The 24066-nt window shown below is 39.4% G+C and overlaps 1 protein-coding gene across 5 annotated transcripts in view; it reads left to right on the forward strand.

Moving 5' to 3' along the window:
• The first annotated feature begins 1251 nt into the window (after window positions 1–1251).
• The window catches only part of GPC5 (glypican 5), a 1166213-nt gene continuing 1143398 nt past the window's right edge, over window positions 1252–24066 (forward strand). For 4 of the 5 annotated variants that reach the window (XM_074378413.1, XM_074378414.1, XM_074378416.1 and 1 more), the window contains exon 1: window positions 1252–1770. In XM_074378413.1, the coding sequence (XP_074234514.1) occupies window positions 1605–1770 (166 nt within the window). In that variant the 5' untranslated portion in view covers window positions 1252–1604. The remainder of the gene's footprint in view (window positions 1771–24066) is intronic. The other variant, XM_074378412.1, reaches the window with a different exon arrangement.

The raw sequence follows: 24066 nt of genomic DNA on the forward strand, positions 1-24066 counted from the left end.
GTATTTATGGAATTTATGTCAAAAGCCAAGTAAGCACTATTTCAATGAAGAAATATGTATCTCAGCCATTGCCCTGACATGGTTGTAGAGCAAGAAGTCTACTTCTGGGATCGCTGCCTTTGATATCAAATGGTCATTAAAAGTCTTATGACACTTAACTAAGACTTAAAATTATTCATCTCTATCTCTTGGCAAGGGTTCAAATTTGAGAATAAATTATCTTTAAGTGGATAAAGCATTTATAGTCCCCCCTACCCCTGTCTGACGCTTTAAGTAGTTTTGTTTTACTGGAGGACTGTCTTCAGGTGCCTGTAGATGACGAGACACTCTTGTCATTCACAAGCTTAGTGCTGAGTCACATTTCAGCAATACATCTGGCCTCTTGGCTTATGGTTTCTAACACATTCCTTTTGTAAATTGTAAATTGACAAAATTCGATTGTCATTTAAAAATCGTTTAAAGTCTTCATTTTTCTATCTCCCTTGTGAGAAACTCCCTGAGCACTCTTACCTTAGTACTTCTTTGAGAAATGTTTCAAAGAAATGCCGGAAGTGGAAAAACTCAGAAGGGCCCTTATAGATATAAAGTACTGAAGCAAAATGCGATGGATGCTGAAGGGTAATAAGAGAATAAACTGGACTTTAGTGTCATAATAAGAACGTTGTAAAGTTTGAATGTAATTCATATGGCTTCTAAATTCTTTCAGAAAATCGTAACCTTGCTGAAACATGTTCCAAAGCAGTAACATAAAGCAATATTTAAAAAGTAACTTCTCATGTACACGCTTTGAAAACCCAAGTGCTATCAAGCCTCTCAGTTGAGATCTTTAAGTGTAGTTTTTTTTTGCCTTTTGTGTTGTGCCCAGATCCCATTTCACGCGATTCAAATAAAATTCCTATGCATTGAGGACCTTGATTTATAGGGAAGTATTTCATCTTAGTCGCAGTTGTTGTTTCTCGTCTCTTGTCTTCTGTGAGCCTCTATGTACATTCGCTGTTCTTTTCAGCAGACTGCTGTTCCCCGGAATGGACTGGGAGAGCGAGGTCAGGTTTCGTTTTATACATTTGTTTCCTTGCTCCAGGCAGCACGGCTCTGATGTCTCTGCAGAGGGGGCCGGCGTTGACAGCAGCTCCGCGGGTGCGGCCCCAGGCAGCGCGCGGGGGTCGTGGCGTGGGCGTGGCCTGATCGGGGGCGGGGCGGGGGCGGAGGCGGGGCCTGTCTGTGGAACGCGACCAGCGGGCGCGTCCCAGGTTGGCAGCTTCGAGCCAAGCCCGCGGCAACGGCGGCGGTGGCCAGAGTCGGTGCTCACGGGCTCCGCGTAGCTCCAGTCGTTTCCCTCGCTCGTGCAGCACCGTCTGGCCCCCGCGGGAGAGGGAGACCCGGCGGCGCTCTGCCCGAGAACTCTGGTGTTTCAGCCTCGTGGCACCTCCAGAGAAAGCCAGGTGCACGCAGGTGCAGCTGGAGTCCCAGAGCAAGCGGACTCCCGCCCGCTGCCAGATCGCACCTCTTGGAACCTCGACCGCCGAGCCTTCTCCAGCGCCTGCAGCGCAGGGCGCGCGGGGAGAGTGAGGTCCACGGCTGGGGAAGGAGTGACCAGGACACCGATGATGGACGCACAGACCTGGCGTGTGGGCTGTCGCTGTCTCCTCCTCCTGGCTCTCGTTGGTTTTACCCGAAGCGAGGGAATGCAGAGCTGCGAAGAAGTTCGGAAACTTTTCCAGTGGCGCCTGGTGGGACCCGTCAGGGGGCTGCCGGATTCGCCGCGGGCAGGTAAGGCGCGGATGGTCGGCTCTGGGCTGTGCGCCTGGGCGCGGGCTGGGACCTCCAGAGCGCCAGCCCTGCGTTCCCCAGGATCTGAGGATGGCCTTTCGGATGACTTTTTAGCCCCCCTGGCCGCGCAGGTGAACCCCGGGGAGGCCAATGGAGAAGTGCGGTGTGGACATCCGGAGCGCAGCGCAGCTCCGGGGACTCTGACTATGCCTGCGGCTGAGCCGAGGTCTGGGCGTTTGCCTCCCACCCGGCTCCCTTAGTCTCGGCGGATGCGTTGGTAGAGGCCAGTAAAGCTGACAGCTGGGCACAGCGCGGCCTCCACCGCGTTTCTGTTCCGAGTGGGAACTTCCCCAGTGCCCCGCCGGAGGGCCTCGGTTTGCTGCTTTCTCGTACGGTGGACGGAGAGAGTTGGGTTGGTCGCTCCAAGTTTGATAACAGAATCACAAACCTGCGTTATCCTCCTTTGCTGGAGAATGGGGCATTTACAAGAGCAGCCCTTCTCCTCTGTCATTAGAACTCGGACCCCGTACACTCACGCTGGCGTGACCCTTAGTCGCCCCTCAGTGCCCTGGTACCAAGCCCTCCTTTTCAGGAAACCGAACTACCCAGTATGTCTCTAGTCTCCACCCCTTGAATATGTGACGGCAATAGACAATCAAACGGAATGTATTGGGGGAACCACTTAACGTGGATGAGATCTACCAGAGATTGAAGGGGAAAGAATTCAGGGAGTGTGGCCGGTGTAGATTTTGCTTCTTGTAAGCGCTTGTGCCTCCACCTTTACCCGGTGCTCCTCGCCCTCACTGGGCAAATTTCTTTCTGCGGGCGGAATTTCCACTTTACATTCATTTGGTCTGGAAGAATAGGGCTTAACTGTCGCACGCAAAAGCAGGTGTCTGGAGCTAAGATCTTACTGGAGCAGTGCACCTGATAATGAGGCCAACACACTAACAAATGCTGTCAGCTTATTGGTTAAACAAAGAACTTGTGGAGGTTGCTTGGGTCTGAAACCATCTTCTGCTTGAGTTTTTATAAAGGGTGAGGAGACGTGCAAGTCTTAGCTCTATGGAGCTGTAGCTGTTTTGCTTGATTTCTTTGCTGGTTGTCAGCTCAATTCTGGAGTAACCCCACAAGGAAAATCTGGGCATTTGGGAACACTGCATCTATTTTAATTTATGTGATTAGTCTTTTAAAGAAAAAGGCGAGTAATTATTGGAATACCTGTTTGGTACTAGGCACTTTTTCTATACTGCTGGAAACAACATAGTTGGATATTCTCAGCTTAGGGCAGATCTGTCCTCAAATTATACCACCGCGTTGTAAATCTGTTTTCTTATTTCAGTGCATTCTTTTCATTAAAAAATAAACCTCACTTATCAGTAGCTGATGCAGCTAAAGTGAGTATGTGTGTTGGGGAGGGGGACATGGTGAAGGCATTGAGCTGTGAAATCCTCATCTGAATGATTAGATTTTGGTCCCCAGATACCATGATTTTGGTTGGTATGTTTGGTAAATGTTGAAAGTAAGGCCTTGATTTCACCTCCCCTCTCATATCTCAGCATTTTTGGTACCTGCTAAATGCAACACAATGACTAGACGGTATTATGTTTCTGGAACCTTGTGTGTGTTTCATTTCTTTTGAAGAGGAACTTTGCAGAGTATCAATCACTGGCAAAACATTTTACTGAAACTGAAGCTCTTCCCTACTGAGAAACGAATGGCTATACTTATTTGTGTTTGATACACATGACACACAAAAAGAGCCAGGCTGGCAGGCAGATTCTTTCCTAAGACATTTTGGATCATTTCCCTGTTGCTAATACCTTTCTCTGTGGCTTCAGGTGGTGGAGGCATAATAACAGCCCCTACTGAAGGGGGCCAGGCAGGGCTGCACTCTCAGTGGTGCTGATGAAAAGAAGTGCTGAATTCCTTTGATATTTGCATTAAGAGAAAGTCACATCAAAGTATTATTTTGAATCAGAATCACCCAATAATGGGCTCTCACATCTGAATTTGATATAATTCTGAATTTTTCTTGTCTCTGTACTGTTGGTCATTTTTTATTTGAATAATTAAATGAAATATTCAACTGTTTCTTTTTAACATTGATGTCTTTCTTCTTTGCACTAAAAAGAAAATCTCTCATTCTCCAGTTGAGTAAACCACACATATCACATGGTTCATAAAAGCATTTCTTAATTTTTGTATTTATATATGATCTACATCATTGAGCTTGATTGAGTATAGTGGTTGAATCTTATTTTATAAAATTACCCTCAATCTTAGGAGAGAACACAGTCAATATCTAAGTAGTCATTCTCACATAAGACTACAAATATTCTTTATAACAAGTGTGTGTATTTAGGACATAGGCTTCCACTAATTACAGCCAATACATTTAAATTTGATATTTATTTTCCTTGAAAGTTAACTTTTTTAGTGCTTTCTTGCCTTTGTTTTTGTCCACTAATGGTTAATTCCTAAGATGTCCAAATTGCCATTTTTATAATACAAGCTGGTAGAATAACTTTTTACAGATTTGTCCTATATTTGTGACTTCTACATCTTCCGAAAACTGTTACCCAATTTGAAATTATTAAAATGGTGAGAACAGCCATTTAAGCTGTTTCTCAGATTCCCCTCACCTTTGTTCTCTACCCTGCTCCAATTCTTTTAAGCCTATTGAGCTCCTAAGGATGTTTGGATGAGAAATGTAAAAAAGGAGAGAAGGTGTAAATGTGATTAGAATTACAGATTTCCCTGTGTTCTGATTTTATTTCCTAAGTAGTAGTCAAGGTGCCCTTTGCTCTTGTTTATTTTATTCAGAAAAGAACTGTTAGTGAAAGTGTCTTTTAAAGGTCCTTTTACTTTTATTTTATTTATTGGGGAGGAGGGATAAAGCTTTCCCATTGAAATTCTCTTCACACGTGCATTGTTCACACATGCATTATTTCCCTTTATTAAAGAAGATAATTCAGAACGGAGAAGCTTGTAAAAATCCAAGGCTACCTTCAGATAATTTATATACCAACGAGTTTTTAAAATGTGGATGTTCCTTGACACAGAGAGCAGCTTGTGAAAGCTAACTTTTTCTTGGTAGCTTTGGCTGTAAATGGGATAATAAAGATAAACTTAACGTGGCAAAATTAAATTCTAATACTAGAGGAGACTCTAAGTAGTGTTCTATAGTTTTTTTCTTTAACTCCTTTCATTATCATCTAATTTTATATTTGCTTCAAGGACAATGTTTTTGCACACTTGCACCCAGGAAAAATGAACTTCCTGGTGACGTTATAGACATTTGAGTCCAAAACTTGGTCCTGGCACCTGTAGTTCTGTGACTGAGGACAATCAGCTATCCTCTTTGAACCTCTGTTTTCTCATCTGTAAAATGGGAATATTACTTTTTAAAAGGCTGGTTGCATAGATGAAATGAAATAATAACTGTTTGTAAAATAGCACAAATCCAGGCACATAGTAAGTGCTCAAAAATGTGTTGCTGTTAGTACAGTTTTTTATTTAGTATCTTGATTTTAACTGGAATTGACCTTTAAGGGTGAAATTTTAGTTTTAGGTCTCTATAAATCAGGATATGTTTTTATAATAACTGTTTTTTTTAAAGTCATAAATGATTGTTTCTAAAATTGGGGAATATGTGTCTACCTGAAATGATATTTATTAGGTTATGGTGAACATTTTGTTTCTTTCCATGAACTAATGGAAACTCTAAAAAAGAAACCTATCCAAAATGGTATTTATTAGGTTATGGTGAATATGCTGTTTCTTTTTGTCGACTAAGGAAAACCCTGAGAGAGAAACCAGGCTGCACGCACCCATGCGAGCTGTGGCACCTGCAGCCGCCGCCTCCATTGTCTCCACCACCAGTCTGCTAGCTGTGTTCAGCGAGGTGAAGGGCGTGTATGGGGTGGCTTGGGGATTCACACCCTGTGGCTGGTGGCCACAGTCACTCGTTGACCGTAATCTCAAACTGGGACTCTTGTTTCTCATGCACGAACCCTTTTTGCTGCTGGGGCAGCAGCCTGGTTATGTTGATCCAGAGCCATAAAGAGACCCACAGGCTGATGTCAGGGCAGATTATTAATACCAGGATTGCCCTGTGTTGAAGCCCATCGGCCAGGCGCCACCAGAAACAAGCTGTTAGTCAAGCAAAGGAGGTTTTGCAGCAGCAGGGGAGATCACTGTGCTCAGGACTGTGGGTGTCTTGGTGAGATGCAGGTGACAAGGCTTTTTATAGGATTTGGGCTTGTGCTGGGTGATTACAAGGGTTTAATGAAGCAGGGCAATTCAGGAATTGGGTGTCTTCACAACTTACTAGGTGTTGGGACGAGTAAGATGGGTCATTGTCCTTAATGAAGAAGCAGTGATCACTCTTGTTGGTTGGAGGAGGGGATGTTGATCATTTCTGTGGTTGGAGGGTGTCCTCGTGGCTGTCCTGCTGCATCACAGGTCTTAGACGGCTTTGTCTCGTCTTTGTTTTCTTATTCTGAGCATGTCGTCTTTGTTGAGTTGTAAACATCAAGGCCTAGTTCCTGTGTCAGGGCAGCTTGTCACTTTCTCCTCGGGAAAATCCAGTGTGTGTTTTGATGTCTAAGAAAATGATATGTTTCATTTTTATCCAGGCTTTTAGTGACGCTTAATGATGGGGGAGCAAGTATGATTTTTCCTTTAGTGCCAAAGAGTACGACCGCCCATCAGGGCCTGGATTGTCCTGATCACATCCAGTTCCCTCATAATCTGTTTACTAACAAATGTAAATGTTGTGTGTATCCCCATCCTCTCTCCATCCCCAAATTTAAGTTCCTTTTTTGCCAAGTGTCCAACATCCTGTATTTGTATAATTGGCTTTAAGGATGGGTGCAATTTTGGGCATTTAAGAACAGCATTTTATAATTTTTCTATACTCTGTCCAGTCACGTTTCCAGCTTGTTAAGACTTTATAGAATATGGATTTTTGTCTTGTCTAGTAAGAACACCTTCTTGGTCTATGACAGTTCTTTTATCATTAACTGGTGTAAGACTGAGAGTAATATTCCAACAACCAGAGGCTGCTCCTATACAGACATGATTTATAAATCAGTGGCCTCTTGTTATAACTGTTCAAGAAACCACAAATCCATCTTGTTAAAATGGAGTCATAGGAGACTTCATTCACATGCTTTGTTGAAATAGATTGTGAATGTGGTACCCCACCTACTTGGTCAAGTAACGAGAGCAATCGATTTTATTAGAGTAGCCGTTTTCCATTTCTACCTTTCACCTGACCTTTAACTAGAAGAAAAGACAATACCAAGTGTGCCCTCAATTCTTCTACTTTTTGGCTTTAGAACTTTCAAATTTCACCAACGGTACTGTTAAAATCATCCTAAAATGATTAGTCATTCTTTTGTGAATCACAGAAATAGCACTACTTTTGATTAGCCACATCAGGTTCACATACAGCTGTCATGTAAGTTGAATGTATAATACGCTTTTACAGAAAGAAAATGAGATTTTGTACTTACAAGTTTTTATGAAAGAATATATCTTCTCTTGAAAATTTAAAGCACTGAAAAGTAAAAGGAAAGCAAAAATAATTTTGCCATCCAGGAATAACCACCTGAATTTTCTTTCAACATCATCATCAATTCTCTGCTCAGCACAGAAATATTTTTTGAAAGAACATAGAATTACTTTATCTTTCTTTGTAACATGCCTTTTCTAATCATGAATGTATCAGTATTTCCTATGTCATCAAACATACTTCTAAACATGTATTTTTAGTGACTGTATAGGATTCTACTGAATCACTGTACCATTAATTGAATTCTCTGTTGTTGGAAATATAGGTTTCCAATATTCACTGCTGTAAAGTCACATTGCTAAGAACATTAAGGCAAAATGTGCCTGATTCTTACCCTACCCACAGTTTTATATACTGTCTACATTCATTCTGTATCAGGGTTTTTCAGTGTCAGCACCATCGACCTGCAGGGCTGGACAATTCTTCATTGTTGGCAGAAGAAGGGGGTCCTGTCCTGTGCATTGTAGGGTGTTTAGAAGCTTCCTTGACCTTTATCCCCAGATGTCAGTAGCAGCACCTTTCCCTCTGCAGTTGTGACAAAGATGTCTTTAGACATTGCCAAGTGACCCATGGGAGGCAAAATGGTCCTGGTTGAGAACCACTGGCATAAATGTTCAACCTGTGGGTCCTTCCCACATTCACATGCACGTTACATAGCTGGCTGGTGTGCAGGCCCCACATCTCAGCTTGAATGTCAGTTCTGCAGAAAGGCCTTTAGCAAGGTTCAATGCCCTACGTCCCCCTTTGTTGCTTTCATGACAGTTATCCTGGTGCCATATATACGTGTTTTCTTTTTACTGTTGCTCTTTCACTATTAGATTGTGTGCATGATGAGAATAGAGAACACATCTGCCGAGGCTGGTTTCACGGGCACGAGACCTGTGTAGGCACGGAGGGTCCCACACTCAGAAGGACCCCCTGATTGGTTTAATGTTCTGTTGCCATCTTGAAGTTTGAATAAAAGGTCCTGCGTTTCCTTTTTGCGTTGGGCCCTGCAAATTATGTAGCCAATCCTGTTGTGTACCTTGTTCACTGTAGAATATCTGGTGCCTAGAACAGTGCCTGACACAGAGAAAAGTTGAACTGTTTGTTGAATACTTTAGTAAATCTTCCATGAGCATCTTATTACATCTTTTGAACTTCTCAGATTCTTAAGTTAAACTCCAGAACTCAGTCCACAGGTATTGAACATCCAAGATTCTACTTATATGCATTGATATTTTTTGTTTTATGGTGTTGTATAAATGGGTTGAAAATTGGCCCCTGTGTTTTTTAACTTCTCCATGGCTGGTTGGGACCACTAGCCCAAAGCCTGCCAGTGCCAGACTCAAACTTTTTCATATCCAATTGCTTTAAATATAGTTCAAGTAAGCATAAATATATGTATTTAGAGCTTGCCTGCTTTGCCGACCCCAGAAAACTGAACTCATCTGCTAGCCATGGATAAAACAAACTCTGGGGCTATGGAAGACCCCCCATGTTGCTGTTGCCCTTTGAAGCTCTTTGACTCAGAGATTTCCCATCTTGCTGCTAAACAATATCACGTAGACATGGGAGCCCCCCTCTGCAGTCCCCCTCCCTCCCTGGTTTCCCTTGCCCGCTTCCTCTTCTGGCTGGTGGTCCTGCACCACTGTCTCGGGAAGGACTCCCTCTGTGAGGGACATCTCCTCTCACACTGCCTTTCCAAGTGGCACCCAAATAAAGCTCACCGTGTACTACTGCCTTCTCAAGGGCCCGTCTTTTCCTTGACCAGACCTGAAATCCTCACACTCACCACATGCAGATTAGTACTTAGTTACTTCCAATATAAAGATTGGGACTCAAAGTAGCAACACTGATATTAAATATATTGTTTTCCTTTTGCTAGACTATAGGCTACTGGAGAGTAGGAACTGTGATTGATTAATCTTTTTGTTCTGTGGTTAGGCCAAACTTAATAAATCAATTTTGATTTTTAGATTTAATCTTATATTCAGAGTTACCTAATAGGCTCAATTTACTGTTTTAAATTATTTTTTATGCCTGATATTAATAGAATGACAAATGCAGAAGGTGAAATTTTTTAAAAAATATATTCTGATCTAGGCTCAGTTGTGTTGTTGAACAAATTGTTTATGTGGAGTTAACTTAGTATCTTCTTATGTAACCCTGCCCCAAATTCTATGAAGTGACCCAATGCTTTTAAGTTTAAATTTAAAGAAATTTTTGTCTATATTAGCCAACATTGTTGAAATGAAGTAAATAAATTGCCAAATAAATGTCCAGAAGAAAGTTTCCTCAAATGTCCTGTAAGGAAGGAAGATTGTTTAACATTGAAGAGATTCATTTGCACAGTTGTTATCATCATGCAGACAGTGTGACTGATCTGCCTTAGAACATTATTTGATCTATTATTGGGAGAATGGAGAAAAATAAAAGTGACCAAGTATATCTTACAGTGGGCTGTCGATTGGTTGGTTTGTGTTTTATTTGAATATATGTCTAGCAGAATTGCTTCTTTCTATGAGAAAATTAATAGTAAGGAACTAGAAAATGATTCAATTTTTCCATGTCTCCCCCTTGTTAATTCCATGTTGGGAGAAAGCAGACATCACTTATCTATAGAATTATTCCTCAGTCAGGAAGATTTTTATTAAAGGACAGTGACTTGGGGTCCAGATTCCATGTGACGAAGTGGAGAGACCATAGTCTTTCAGAAGAAGCAAACAAGCAATTACTATTAAATCACTAAACATAAAATATGGTAGTAGGTTTAATTTGTCTCTAAAGTATTTCCAACAATTCCAATTTTAGAAATACTCACCTAGTCTTTAAGACTTCTTTTCAATGATATCTTAGAAAAAAATTTTTTTTTTCTGTGTGAAGTGTGGTTGGTTATTTATTTAGTATATCTTTGAATTGGAATTAGGAAATTTTACCTAAGTAAAAGGATTATTTAAGTCAGTTCTAATGAAACATGCTTATGTTGATATGGTTCAGCTATTGTCTTAAATATATTACAAATACAGTCATATTTAAAAGCTAGTAAACATTTCTTGTTTAATAATTTAAATTGTTTATTACTCTTTTTAGGATAATGGTTTTGAATTACTGGTTTTTCTCTACTCTGCTGTGATAACTAGACTTATTTTAGTTTTTATAATTCTAGGTGAAATAATATTTGGCAGCTATCTTTTTAGAGCTCATAGTCTTTTGTTTTTCCTTGTCATAGTTTTAAGGGACTTTAGTTTGTAATTCCTTCAGTGCTCATTTTGGGAGAGGCTAAGAACTGAGATGAAGGTTGGATAAAAACCACATCAAGAATGCGACTTCATTGATCAAATAAACGTAGAAAATTTTTTTCTGGATGCCCTTGTTCATTGCACATATACTCTTTAAATGGGAGACTGTCAATATTAAATTACCTGTTCAGATTTATTTGCTTTTCAAACAACTCTTTTATTTAGTAAGGTAATACCAAGTTACATTTGGTTCGTTTTCTTTTGATCATTGAAAATGTCTGTGTTTAATGAGCTGAAACTGAAGTAGGTCAATAAAATGAAGAGATTAACAGTCTCTTCTCCACCAGGCTTGGAATACAGTTTTACTCTGGGGGGAAAAAGTCATTTTAAAAAAAGATTTTTTGATCAACTTAAAAGGTAAAGGAAATAGGAGTAACACGGAAAGAGTCAAAAGCTGAGAAGTCCATGAATTTTTCAGAGTCCTGTTTATTTCAGGTGAAGATATGTGGATCTAGGTTTGAATAGTTAAGAACTTTAGTTGCAAAACAAAACTAAATTTTACTTTTCTAGGTTGTAGGGTCACAGATAAACTTGAAGTTGTTAAATATTTGATATTTAATTTATCTTTGGAAATATCTTACATAGAAAACAAGGAAAAATGGTGGGTGTGACAAAACATTGAAGAATTGTCATGGGATAAATAAATGGGAAAACAAGGCGTTTTAACTTATAATTTGGCCCATATCATGCTCATATATGTCAGTGAATACCAATGAATTCAGTTCTGAAATAGCTTAGTCTTGACTCCATCACTTATTATTAGCTGCATGATCTCTAGCAAACAACTCAACCTCTAAGAAAATATTTTTCTTTCCTCACAGGAATGGTCTATAGGTTGTTCCTTTTCCCTTTCAGTGGTTTCGAGGACCACATAATATGGTGTAAAAGCTTTGTAAACAACAATAAAATCCATAGTTAACATAATTAATTCTATTACAAATGTACTTCTTAGATACATTTAAAACATTCTCTATATCAGGGAGCAGCCAAAAACGTCATAGTAGAAATCCTTTTCTTTCACGCTAATAAAATTCTAAACTTTCAGATATTTTTCTTCTATTGCTGATTCTCAGAGTATGGCGCCTGTACTCATAGAAACCTAGTCCATCTTTTCATTCTTTATTTTAGTTAATAAATTAAGTAATTTATTATTTATGGTTTAATTATGTGGTAAAATCAGATTTGTTTATTCATATTAAGTAGTTTAAGAACTAAAGACTGATCTTTTGTAAAATAATGTCATTTTAACTTATTCAAGAGAAGGTACTTTGCCTGGAAGTGTGCTGAGTAAATGTGAGCAGGGACAGGTTCTGCAGCCCGTGATTGACTTCATCAGGCAGGAGTTAATTCTCTACTGCGTTTTATCACGTTCTTGCATGTCCTGGTGCAGCTGGGTCTTCGTATGTCTCTTGAATTGGGGTGAGAACTTTTTCTCCATATGAAAAGCACAAAGGAGGAGTGTGCTGGCAAGTCTGTGCCCCTTTAGATGGACCCTTCGCCCTGCTCTGTTCCTGGACTACATGGAAGGCATTCCTGCCTATGGCAGTTCATGGAAAGCAATGAGTGGAGAAGAAAACTGAGCAAGGGGAGTGTGGTGTTTTCCAGGTCTCATCTTATGGGGTCCCAGCAGGCTGGCTAAGTCCCTTTACCTAAGCACATAGCTCCTGTCACGTGACCTCACAACTGTCTCTGGATTCGTATAACTGCTCTTTCCTCTCGTTCCCTAGAAGGTAGTAACAGCCACACTTATTAGCTAGGGAGTGTTGCGGAATCCCTTACAGATTTCCTGTATTCTGCCATTTATAAAAGTTGTATGAAATAATTCTATTTGAGGTACAATCTATTTCCTTTCAAGAGCCTTCCTGTATGACAAAACTTTACATGCTTGAGGTATTTAGACCCACAGCTTTCAGAGATCATATGATTTGTAATTAAAATATATAGAAATGAAAATCTGTTCTAGAGTGGATTTATAAATGCTTTTAGAACGTCTAATCAGTGATGATCTCTCTGTTCATACTCAGTTGCCTGGTGATGGTGCTTTTGTTAATTAATTGTTTCTTTCCCTCCTTTTTCCCTCACACTTTCTGTGAAGAACGCTGGTCCTGGCTAACCCTTTAGATTTCAGTTGGAAATAGGACTAAATAGATAATACCCCAGAATAACACAGTAATTTAATTCCCACCATTCCAATAATCCGATCAATCACCAAATCTCATAGAATATATTTCACAAATGTCCCTGTAATTTCTCTAACCACCACCATTGCCACCACCATGCTTTAACCTAGTGCCTTCTCATGGCTGGATTACTCAGTTGGCCTGTATCTCCTCTTGGTCCTTGCCATTTCATTTCCCAGTTGATCCTCAATAAAACTAAACCTTATCTTTATTTCTTGTGTTAATGATTTCCCATTGCCTTTCTCTAAAACAAAAACAAAAACAAAAACAAAAAAGTGATTATATTTGAATACATAACTTCTGTATAATCAAAAAATAAAATAAACACCACAGTGAAATAAATGGGGAAAAAAACCCCTATGGCATTTCATCTGTAGTGCATAGCAACCAAAAGTTAGCATCCTTAATCATAAATGAGCTCTTATAAATTGGTAGCAAAGACACTAATATTTCAAGGGAAATGAAGAAAGAACATAAAGAGGAAATTCAAATGACTGAATGACTAATAAGGATATATGAAGATGATCGAGTTCAACATTAACAGAGGAAAAACAATTTCTTAGGAATAGAACGTTGTTAGAGATTAAAAATACTGATATCTAATGCTCCTGTGGTTGTAGCAAATAGAGTACTCTCATCTACAAATGCTGAGAGAGAAGACTGATGACTGTCTCTACATTTGGGGGAATTTTGCATATATCACTCAAAATTTAAATTTTGTGTATCCTTTGCCTACCAATTCCAACTTATAGGAAAGTGTTCTAATAAAGTAATTGGACAAATTTAAACTAATATATATATATATACACACACACACAAGCAGGTTTATTGCACAGAAAATACAATGTAGATGCATATTAATGTCTATTAAGTAATAAATTATGGATAATCATGTGGAAATTAAACCAAGACAGGTAAAGCTATATAAGCAAAGAACAGGTGACATACGGCCCTATTGAAAGGAAAAAGCAAATTATGGCCCGACTTAAAAAAAAGAAGGGACCTACTTCCATATCAATTTATTTACAAACACACCCTAAAACAACATACACAAAATGCCATTAATAGTAAATAACATTGAAAAGTGGAGTTAGGAGCAGGAAAGGAAGTTAAGAAATAAAAATATACTTTACAAATTTCTATGTCCTTTGAATTCTTAAAAAAGATTATTTATTTCAATGATTCAAATTTTTAACTTACCCTGTGATTAGTGAAATTTATGAATGTATGTGATTCATACTTATGAGAACATTCAGGTGAAACCATTGCAATTCCACGATCTGAGCATCTCTGTGTAATAACGACTTCAAGGCTCCAACGGCAGCAATGAAAACAAGCAGCCCCATCGCTCTTTATCCTAATAATCTCGACTTCTTTGATGTAGCTTGTCAGACACTTCATGATCTGGCTCCTTCTTCCTCAGCCTCGTATGCTTCTTTTCTCCCCATTTAAAAGGTCAGTTTTTGATCCTGAGCTACCGTAACTAAATTTGTTCCTCACAAATTACTTCTGGAAGTATTGAGGTTCTCTAAAGTAACTTCAGAGCCAGGAATTATTTCTAAAGTTATCTCTAAATCAGGGTACCTAAGTATGGCCATGTCTAAAGGCAAGTGGAAACATCATTTCTCTCTTGAATAATTGTGACAGTCTGTTGGATTATTGGTCCAGTTTTGTCTTCATTGGAAGCCATTTTCCATATTGTTTCGAAGGTGCTGTTTCTAAGTGATATACCTGAGATCATTGCCTTCTAAATTAATTCGTATTCTCAGATTTGTGACAAAAGCCCAACTAAAGCTGTCTTAAACTAAAAAAGGAATGCATTGAAAGTATGTTGAGGCATCTCATGGGGTAATGAAGACAAAAGAAGGACAAAGATTCATGTGAGCTAATAAAGAAATGGAAATTTGGACTAGAATGTTTACAGATTTCTTACTCTTTGTGGCTATAGGCTTTCCCCCCCCTGCTGCAGAGCAGCCTTCCTCATATAGCGGAAAATATGGACTAGCTGCTGTAAGTCAGAGAAACCAGTTCAGAAGCTTGAATGACTATATTAAATTCCTCCGCAAATCTGTGAGGACCTTTGGTTACTTTGGGGAAATCTTCATCTGTGTGTGGCTTTTGCAGTTAACTTCTAGTCCAGATTTCCTCTTCTTGGAAAGACAAGAGGGGTCAGAACATGCGAGCTCCCTTTTCTGGCTTCCTGACTGTATTTAATTGAGGTTTCTGTTTATTAATTTTTTTTTCACAAGTAACATGCTAACTTGTTAACTTGCAAGTAGGAAAAACTTCCAGACCCTTCACACTCCCCAGCAACTTCCCCCAATGCACACCATACGTAGACCTGGTGTTCCATTTCAGCCAAGCCTCAATCAATGCTTTTGGTTTCCCCAATGAACCACACGTTTTCATATATCTTGCTTTTTGTCATTTCTCTGTGGAATACATCCCCCCTCCTTCTCTGCCCCCAATTTTGTCTGACCAATCAGAGTTCACATTTGTTTTGCTACTTTTCAGCTTGGTGAACTTGGACAAATTTAACCATAATTCAGTCACTTTCTCATGTATTAAACAAGAATATTTTCTACCTTGTTTTTTTGGGAAAGGGTAAGTAAAGCATCTAGTTAAAAAATTACTCAAGATAAAGCTCAAAATCTCCCCTGACCCCCTCTCTTGTCTCTCCAAGAAGAGGAAATCAGTTTCTCCCCTGTGGTCCCATAGAACTCAGTACATACTTCTTTCATAGCACTTTGTCACATTAATTACATTTTTTACAAATGTATCTCCCCCTAGATTGAGCCCTGGAGGGACACCACTGCATTCTATCCTTCTCAATATCCTTAATAACTATCACAGTGTCTGGTACAGAACAGGTGTTTAATCAATATTTGATGAATTCATTTGATTTATTAATCAAAATAAAGAGCAGGAAATTACTCTGCAATTTAGCACAGGAAGAAGGAAGACTCAGCCTCTCCTGAATGCTTCCCTGAGAAGGGGGGTAAGAGCCCATTTACACTGTAGGGCTGCCCACTCCCACCCACAACTTAGAAGCTTACACATTTATCAGTCTTTAAGATGCCATTCTTAACAGCTCTGGTTAGGTTGACCTCAAAAAGAATACCCAGCAAACCCGAACTATGTTCTGCTGCATATTATTTCTATTAGCTGTTTAATTAGTGTTCTTAGCAGGAAGGACTCACTAGCTTGGGAGCAATGTTACATCCTAAACAATACATATCAGAGTATTAGAGCTCTGGGAAGTACTACACTTGAGAGAAGTTACTTATTTGATTATTAAGAAAACAAAGTTATCTGCATATGGAAAGAGTTTTTCTTTTCCTCACTCATTTTTATCATTCTCTTAGGACATTTTTTACTTAATACCAATTAGAGAAGCTCTTCTTGAAAAAGTAGGTGGAGCAGATGGAGAGATTAAGAAGGTAGAGTTGTAGGGGCTTGATGGGGAAGGATGTGTCTAGTAAGATTCCCAGTTTTTGAAGTAGCTTTCAGAGAGTGGAAGACAGTCTTTGGGGAAGAAGGTACAACACTGGGCTGTCAGTATGGAAGTGACTCTGGTATGTCATGGTGAGAATGTACCATAGATAGTTGGAAGCGTGGGTCCAAATATCACTTAACAGAGGGATGTAGATAAAGGTGTAGCAATCATTAGGCATGTGGGTGCATTCCTAGGAATAGAAGATCACTCAGGGACAGAACTGAGAGGCAGAACCTGAAACACAAAGGGTCAAGGACTAAGAGAAAGCAGGTAATCCAGCGGTGTTCTAGAAATCAGAGAAAGGGAACGGTGTTGAGAACTGGGGAGTAAATATTGTCCGATTCCACGGAGAGATCAAGAATGATTAGAAATGGATAGCTGTCTCTTGGATTTGGCAACCTGGAATCCGCCAGTTCCTGTGTGCATTTACTAAGGAGCTATAGGTCAGAACTGAGATGGCAGGACTGACGTAAAATGAAGTGGAAACAATCAATTCAGACCACCCTTTCAAGATGCTAAATTCTGCAGAGAAGAAGAGGGAAAAAGCTAGAGTATAATTGGTCATTCTTGTGTATATGTGTGTTTTGCACAGTACACTCTTTGTGAGCACATCTACCGGTTAAGAAAGTGATGGAATCAGTGCAGGAGAGCTGACTGAGAGAGGCAGTGATCAGTTGCCTAAGGCCTTTTTGACTGTATTAAGGATTTTGGACTTTATCCCAAGAGCAATAGAAACCCACAGGAAATCTTTTAGCATAAGTGCCATGATCAGATTTGCATTTTAAAAAGACTTTTCTTGTCTGTAGGGTACCATTTAAAACTTATTTTTCTAGGTGTAAAATTAGAGTGGTGGTAGTAACAGATGGAAAAAAGTAAATTTAAAAATTATGTCAGAGGTAGAATCAATATGATTTTGATTTCTTTCTTCTACTTATCTTGCAACAGGAATCTATTAAGGTACTTCCCATATACTTTAAAAATTGTACATCCAGCTGAAATCAGTCCCAAAAGACAAGAGGAACCTATTGACCTTGACTTTATGGCTGTTTGAGTAACCTTAATTATATTGCATGTTGTGTGTGACTATTCAAATGACATAGCTTCTCACTGTATAGTTAATATGTTCTTAAGCTGGAGGCTCCTTTGGACTACTTATTTGTGAGTGAGTTATAAAACTTCTAGAGGAGCTAATAATTTGAGCCAGAAGGAGTCAAGCCATTCAATGTCTGTTCTCAGTTAGCCACAGATTTCTATTTTGTGTATGTGTTTGTATCCTAGCTCTTCAAATATTAGTTTAAATCAATGCCCAGAGGTTTATATAATCTGAAAATAATAGTGGGAAAAGCAATTTGAATCTATAGAAATGATATGAAACATAAGAGTGGGAAAATCATATGAAATCAGGTATAAGATTAAGACTTGAAATAGCATACATTTTAAGCAGATTAAGGCGCCAACTCTTGTGAGCTGGGCTGAAAATTTTGGCTCTGAACTTCCTATTAGCCGCTACAAAGAATAATGCAATTAGGTTTATGATTCAGAGCAGTTATTAGAGAGGAAGAGCAGTAATGAGCAAGAAGTTTTCCATGGGTCCTTTTAGAGCAGATTGTGTGATGATTTAAACAGTTTAAGCCAGTAGATGAAATGTCTTTAACTGATAGAGGGGAGACCTGTGGAATATTTGGATAGTGGTCTTCCTGGCTAGGAAGAGACAGTACAGAGGAAATTCTTTCCTTATGGTGAGAAATACAATGATGTCTAGCAATAAGGTGTTAGATTGAAATTAAGTATGTTGTTAGAATAGAAGAAATGATCAGGTCAAAATTTTAAAGATGCCGATAGAGTCTCCTGATGATCGTTACCTATGGAATGCTTTTAGCGGAGTGTACCAAGCCTGTCTATGCTGCTTATGGTAGACAATTCTAGTACTTATTTATGAATTTGTGTGACATGGGTCGTAGGAAAATGTCACTATCAGTTATGTAATTATCAGAGTATAAGATGGAGATATCCTGCTGGATATCATGGTTGTGACTGACATCCCAAGTGTTTGGGAAATACTGGGCCCAGTATGGAGGTTGGCAATCTGGTATGAGTTAGAAAAAGAAATTGACCCCATTGTTGGAAATGGAATAAACAGTAAGCATGTAATACAGTTACTGGGATTCAGGTATGAGAGTGAGTCAGGACAAGCAAAGATACTAAAAATAGTGCAGAATGGATTTTGGGTACTTAGTTGAACCCTTGACTAGGATTCAGTTAATACTAGAGTCTGGAGTGGGATGGAGCCTCCATTGTCTTAAACCAATTGACACACTTCATGTTTTGGCCACAATGATTGTTCAGGTACGGGCCCTAAGCCGACCAGAGCCAATAAAATGTGCAGAGAAGTTTGCTGGAACTTCTGAGAAAATAAAGTTCTGTCTTTCTTCTATAAGGACTGTCTGAAGTAGATTTTCTCCTCTCCTGAGTGGTGTGGACTGAATCACAGCAACCATTCTTCTACCTGAGGCTGTAGTTTCTGGGGGTGCTCACCAGGGGAACTGAGGAGGAAGAAAAATCTATGGGACACAGAGGGGGACGCAGGTTCTCTGTGAGACTGTGGAAGGGACTATGTCAGAAGTTGCCTAAAATGAAATTTATTTTATACTTTTGGTTTTCTGAACCAGTTAAATCCCTTAATTGTTTTTGGCCAGTTTGAGTTGGACTTTTGTTTATTTTTATTCACAAGTATCTGAGTGACACAGTTCCCTTTAATTAAACAAACATGGTGGCACTTTGGGGGGGCATCCCCCCTGAAAGCTGGCGAAGTGCTGAGTAATAGAGTTACTTTGAATACATTACTTATTTCTAGGCACACAAGAAGGCCCTGGTGATTGGGTTGGGACAGTTTTGAGTGTGTCACCCTTCTCTACCTACCTGCCCACAATTTCTAAGCCTGGCTTGTTTGGCTGGGCTTTTTCCAGTTTCATGTACTTCACAGTTCCTGAGATCCTTCACTGTAACACTGATCAATTCATTCTTTCCTGCTGCTCCCTTCTCTGGAGTATTAGCTTGGGTACTTTGGTTGCAAGAAACACAAACTAATTTGGTCTATCTAATACAAACATAATTTATTATAAGCCTTTAGGTATATTTCATGAAACCCCCAAATATAGGAAATAATTGGGCTTCAGAAAAGGACTACAGTAGGAACTGTAAAGAATTCCAAGGGTTTTCCCTTCATTTCTCTACTCTCCTTGTTCTGCTTTTTGTCTCCATGGTGAAATAGGATGGGCACTTCACTCCTGAGTTATATATAAAGCAGCTCTGATGGGAAACAGACTAGACTTTTACTATGTTCCAATGCTAAATTCTCAGATGAAACAGTCCAATTGATTCTGTTTTCAGTCACTGGCTTTCAGCTCAGCAGACTCGAATCAGATGTGTGGTCACACGATGCTCCTGTGGCTGGCAGGGGCCTCCCCTGTGGAGGTGCTGAGAGAGCAGTTCTCAGGGGGGAGGGGCTGTTGCTTGAGGTGGGCTGATCCCGCAGGAACTGTGGCCTGATAATTCATTTTGGCCTGAGCACCATTTATGGTTTTGGGAGCTTCCTCTCCTTCCCTACCCCTTGTCCCACCACCGACAAGGTCTTTACCTGTGTACATCAGTGGATGCAAATATATCCTTGAAAATGGAGAAGTGATGCTCAGTTTCATGTGCCAGATAGTCCCAGAGTCTCACTTTCAACCGGGCTTGGAGGAGTCGTGCTGCACGGGCCTGGGGCCTGGCTTCATTGAGACAAACTGTGGATTGTTGGCTCTAGAACAATTTGGGGCTCATTGAAATTGAGGGGATGAGATTGCAGTTGATTTTTTTTTTCATCCCTCAAGGAGCAGGCTCTACTGCTGCTGTTTCTTAAGAAATGTATGTATTAATATACAATTAGGCTTTTTCTCTCCTGGGTTGGTTAACATGTCACAGAGTTTCGACTCCAAGTTCATGACTTTAAGTTTGAGAAAGCATTCTGTTTAGCAGACTTTTTCTCTGCTTCAGGACATAGAATATCTACTTTCATATTAGAATTGCTTGTTATGGTTATAAAAGCAAAGGTTTAAATATGTGATTTTGTGTGAATGTTAATCAACCAGTACATTATCTGTTGAAGGATCAATGAGGCCATTTATATAAATGAGGGACAGCATGACTGTTCTACCGGTGAGTATTATGTTGACCCTATTTGTTTACATTTGTAGATTACCAAATGTTACTTTTTTTTTTTATTGAATTCAGAACCATAGAAACCCAAAATAGCTGAAACACTTAGTCTTCTTCTGAAAAAAAATTTGCTTTTTATTTTAATGAATAATGTCAGTATATCCTTTTATATGACAATCCCTGCATTCCATGAAAGAAAAAAAGATGAATCTTTAAATTACAGTGATATATTATTGAGGAGTATTTGTAAAAATGTAAATACTATCATCATAAATACTATTTGAAAAGGTTTATTGAACCAGTTTTTAACGTCCTCAGCAATATGCTCATTCTGGATCTATATTTAAAACTATCTCATTAATTTTAAGCCATGAAAGTGCTTTCTTAGGTTTCTTGCAAAATATTTATGTGCAAGTAAGGAGAAAGGGAAGGAGATGGTACTTTACTGAGATCTTTTGTTCCAGGCACTGAGGGTTACATACAGTATATTTGGAAACAAGGCAGAGGTGGCCCTTATCCTACTGGAGCTTACAGTCTTGGGAGAGAAACAAATTAAATGGAATCAATTAAGTACACAAAGCACATGTTCTGGAAAGCACCAGCATGCAGGTTGATGTCAGGAACTGTTAGGCAGCCCTTCTGATCAGGGTTGCAGAAGTTAGAAAGGAATGAGCTTTTTAAAACTGTTAAACAGGTTTTAGCACAACAGCTTTCAGTGAGTTGAAATGACCTTATAATTATTCCTTATCATTTCTTTAAGTTGAAGTATAGTCAGTTTACAGTGTTGTGTTAATTTCTAGTATACAGCATAGTGATTCAGTTACACACATACATATATTCTTTTCATATTCTTTTTCATTATAGGCTATTACAAGATATTGAATATAGTTCCCTGTGCTGTGCAGTAGGACCTTGTTGTTTATTCCTTGTAAGTAACTGGATCTCAAATTCAATGCGCTTGCTTATGTAATTACTGTGTAGAGCCAGGAAAATAGCCAAAATGGTAGCCCAGATACCATTACAGATCTTTGAAAAGCACAGACATCTTGAATGTGGTTACTTTCCCCAGCACAGCTGATCTCCCTCTTCTTCAAAACCCTTTCAAGACACCAGGCCCTTTTCCTCTTACCCCTCCCAACTTCCCTTTTCCTTTGCCCCTTCTCAGGCTTTTATGGGAGGCTCCCCCTCTGCTCTACATTGCCATGCCTTTGTCTGGACCGGTGGTTCTTACCCAGAGGCAGTGGTGCCCAAGGGGGACATTTAGCAATGTCCAGAGACGTTGTGGGGAGGGTGCTACTGGCATCTAGTAGGTCGAATTCAAGAATGCTGTTAAACACCCCACTGTGAACAGCTCTCGTGCAGAGGGAGAAGTACCTGGCCCCTAGTGTCAACAGTGCTAAGGTTGAGAAACCCTCTACCTTTTATAAACTGAGCTCTTTCCTGAGGTGATCCTATTGAAACCTTCAGTATTTAATACCGTTTTCTGTTTCAAACTCCCAAACTTTTATCTTCAATATGGGAATCTCTTTCCTAGGCTCCAGACGTGCATATTCAAATATTCTTACCCCATCTTCAACTGGATATCAAAATAGACTTTCCATTTCCAAATTTGAATTCCATGTTTTCCTTGCAAACCTGCTCGTCCTTGTAAGTTCTCCTTTTCTGTTAATGGTACCATTTATGTATCTTGTTTCTCAGGCCAAAATCCAAGGGTCATCCTTGATTCCTGTCTCTTTCTCACCTGCCAGACTGCATTGCAAGACATCTATTTCAAGTTATCTTCTATCTTCAGTACACGTATCTTGACTGCAAAAAAATGCACAGCCTACAAGTTGAGAATTACATTTTATTCGGTGGACTTGCTCAGGACTTAAGCAGGGAGGCAGCTTCTCAGATCGCTCTGAGGGACTTCTTCCAAGAGTAAGGGAGAAACCAAGATATACAGAAGTTTCTGCAGCAAAGTCAGAACATCAAAAGATTACTGTAATTAAAGAAAACCAGATATCTCAATTTAATGAATTTAGTGCTTTTCTATGCATGGGAAGATGCAAGAGTCTGGGCTCATTCCTTAGATGTGCACCTTAGCGATCTAGGGCCAGTATGCTGCTTTTCTCCAACCTCTGGGTGTGCAGTCAGGGGTGGCTGCAGTGGCTCATGGCTCGATGGCCACAATATCCTTTGTTTAATGATATGGCAGGTGATAATCTTCACACACACACACACACACACACACACACATATATAAAATCTGACCACTTATTAGCACTTTCATCCGAGTCCTAACTCTCATTTGCAGCACGGAAATACTGATTCTCAGAGTAGCAGCAATTAGAATGAACTTTTAAGAGTAAATCAAATTGAGTTACTCCCTTAATTCTTATCATCATTATAATAAAATCCCTCCTAAGTATGATCTATAAGTTGTTATGTGAACCAGCCTCATGTCCTAGTTTTCTTCCCTTTGTTCACATACTGGGCTTCTTGCCCCCCCCCCCCAAATCTTTCATTTTTAGTACTTTGACTCTCATGTGCTTAAGTATGATTTTCTTTGTATTTATTTTGCTTGAGTCTCAATGAGCCCTTTAAATATGTTAATTTGTGTTCTTTATTAAATCTGAGAAATTTGAAGTCATTATTTCATGGAGCACTTTATTTGCCCAGTTTTCTCTCTGCCTTCTGGGACTCCAATCATACCTATGTTAGACTGATATCTGATATTGTCCCATAGGTCCCTGAGGCACTATGTATGTATGTATGTATGTATGTATGTATGTATTTTCAATCTTTTTAAATTCTCTTTTTCAGATTGGATACTTTCTATTGATCTGGCTTTAAGTTCTTTGACTCTCCTCTGTCATCTCTATTCAGCAATCAAAACTGCTCAGTAAATTTTTATTTTACATATTTTTAAGTTACAGAATTTTCATTAATTTTTAATAGTTTTTCTCTCCTGGGATTTCTTGTCTTATAATTTATTCTGAGTCCATGTTCCATCTACCTCCTTGAACATAGTTGTGATGGCTGCTTTAGGGCCCTTTGCTGCTTATTCTAACATCTGGATCATCTCAGGTTGGTCTTAATTTGTTGTCTTATCTCTTAAAAGTGAAGCCCATTATACTGTTTTTTCATATGTGCAACAGTTTTAGATTGTCCCCTGGACACTATGAATATTATATTTTGGTAGCTCTGGATTAAGTTATATTTCTCCAGAGTCTAAATACGTTTGTCTTTGGAGAAAATTAATTTGGTTTGATTCAAACTATCATCTGTGTCTGTGGGGCAGCTACTGAAATTTTAGTTCTGTTTTTTTTCATCTTTAGCTTGCCAGTAGCTGGGTTGCGTACAGTCTGCACCTGCCATATGAGGTGTGGTTCAGGGGCCAACCAGAGATTTGGGCAGAGTTTACATAAAGAAATTGTGTTTTCCTCTCTCTGGCCCTCTCCTTCCTGGCATTTGTCCCTTACTTTCCAGCTGCAGTGATTGCCCTGATCTCTGCCTTTCAGTTCTGCAGTCCCGGAAGACTCTGAGTTTTCTATGGAAATTTTAGTCACTTTATACATG

This window comes from Camelus bactrianus, chromosome 14, assembly GCF_048773025.1.
Source record: "Camelus bactrianus isolate YW-2024 breed Bactrian camel chromosome 14, ASM4877302v1, whole genome shotgun sequence".
Taxonomy (NCBI): domain Eukaryota; kingdom Metazoa; phylum Chordata; class Mammalia; order Artiodactyla; family Camelidae; genus Camelus; species Camelus bactrianus.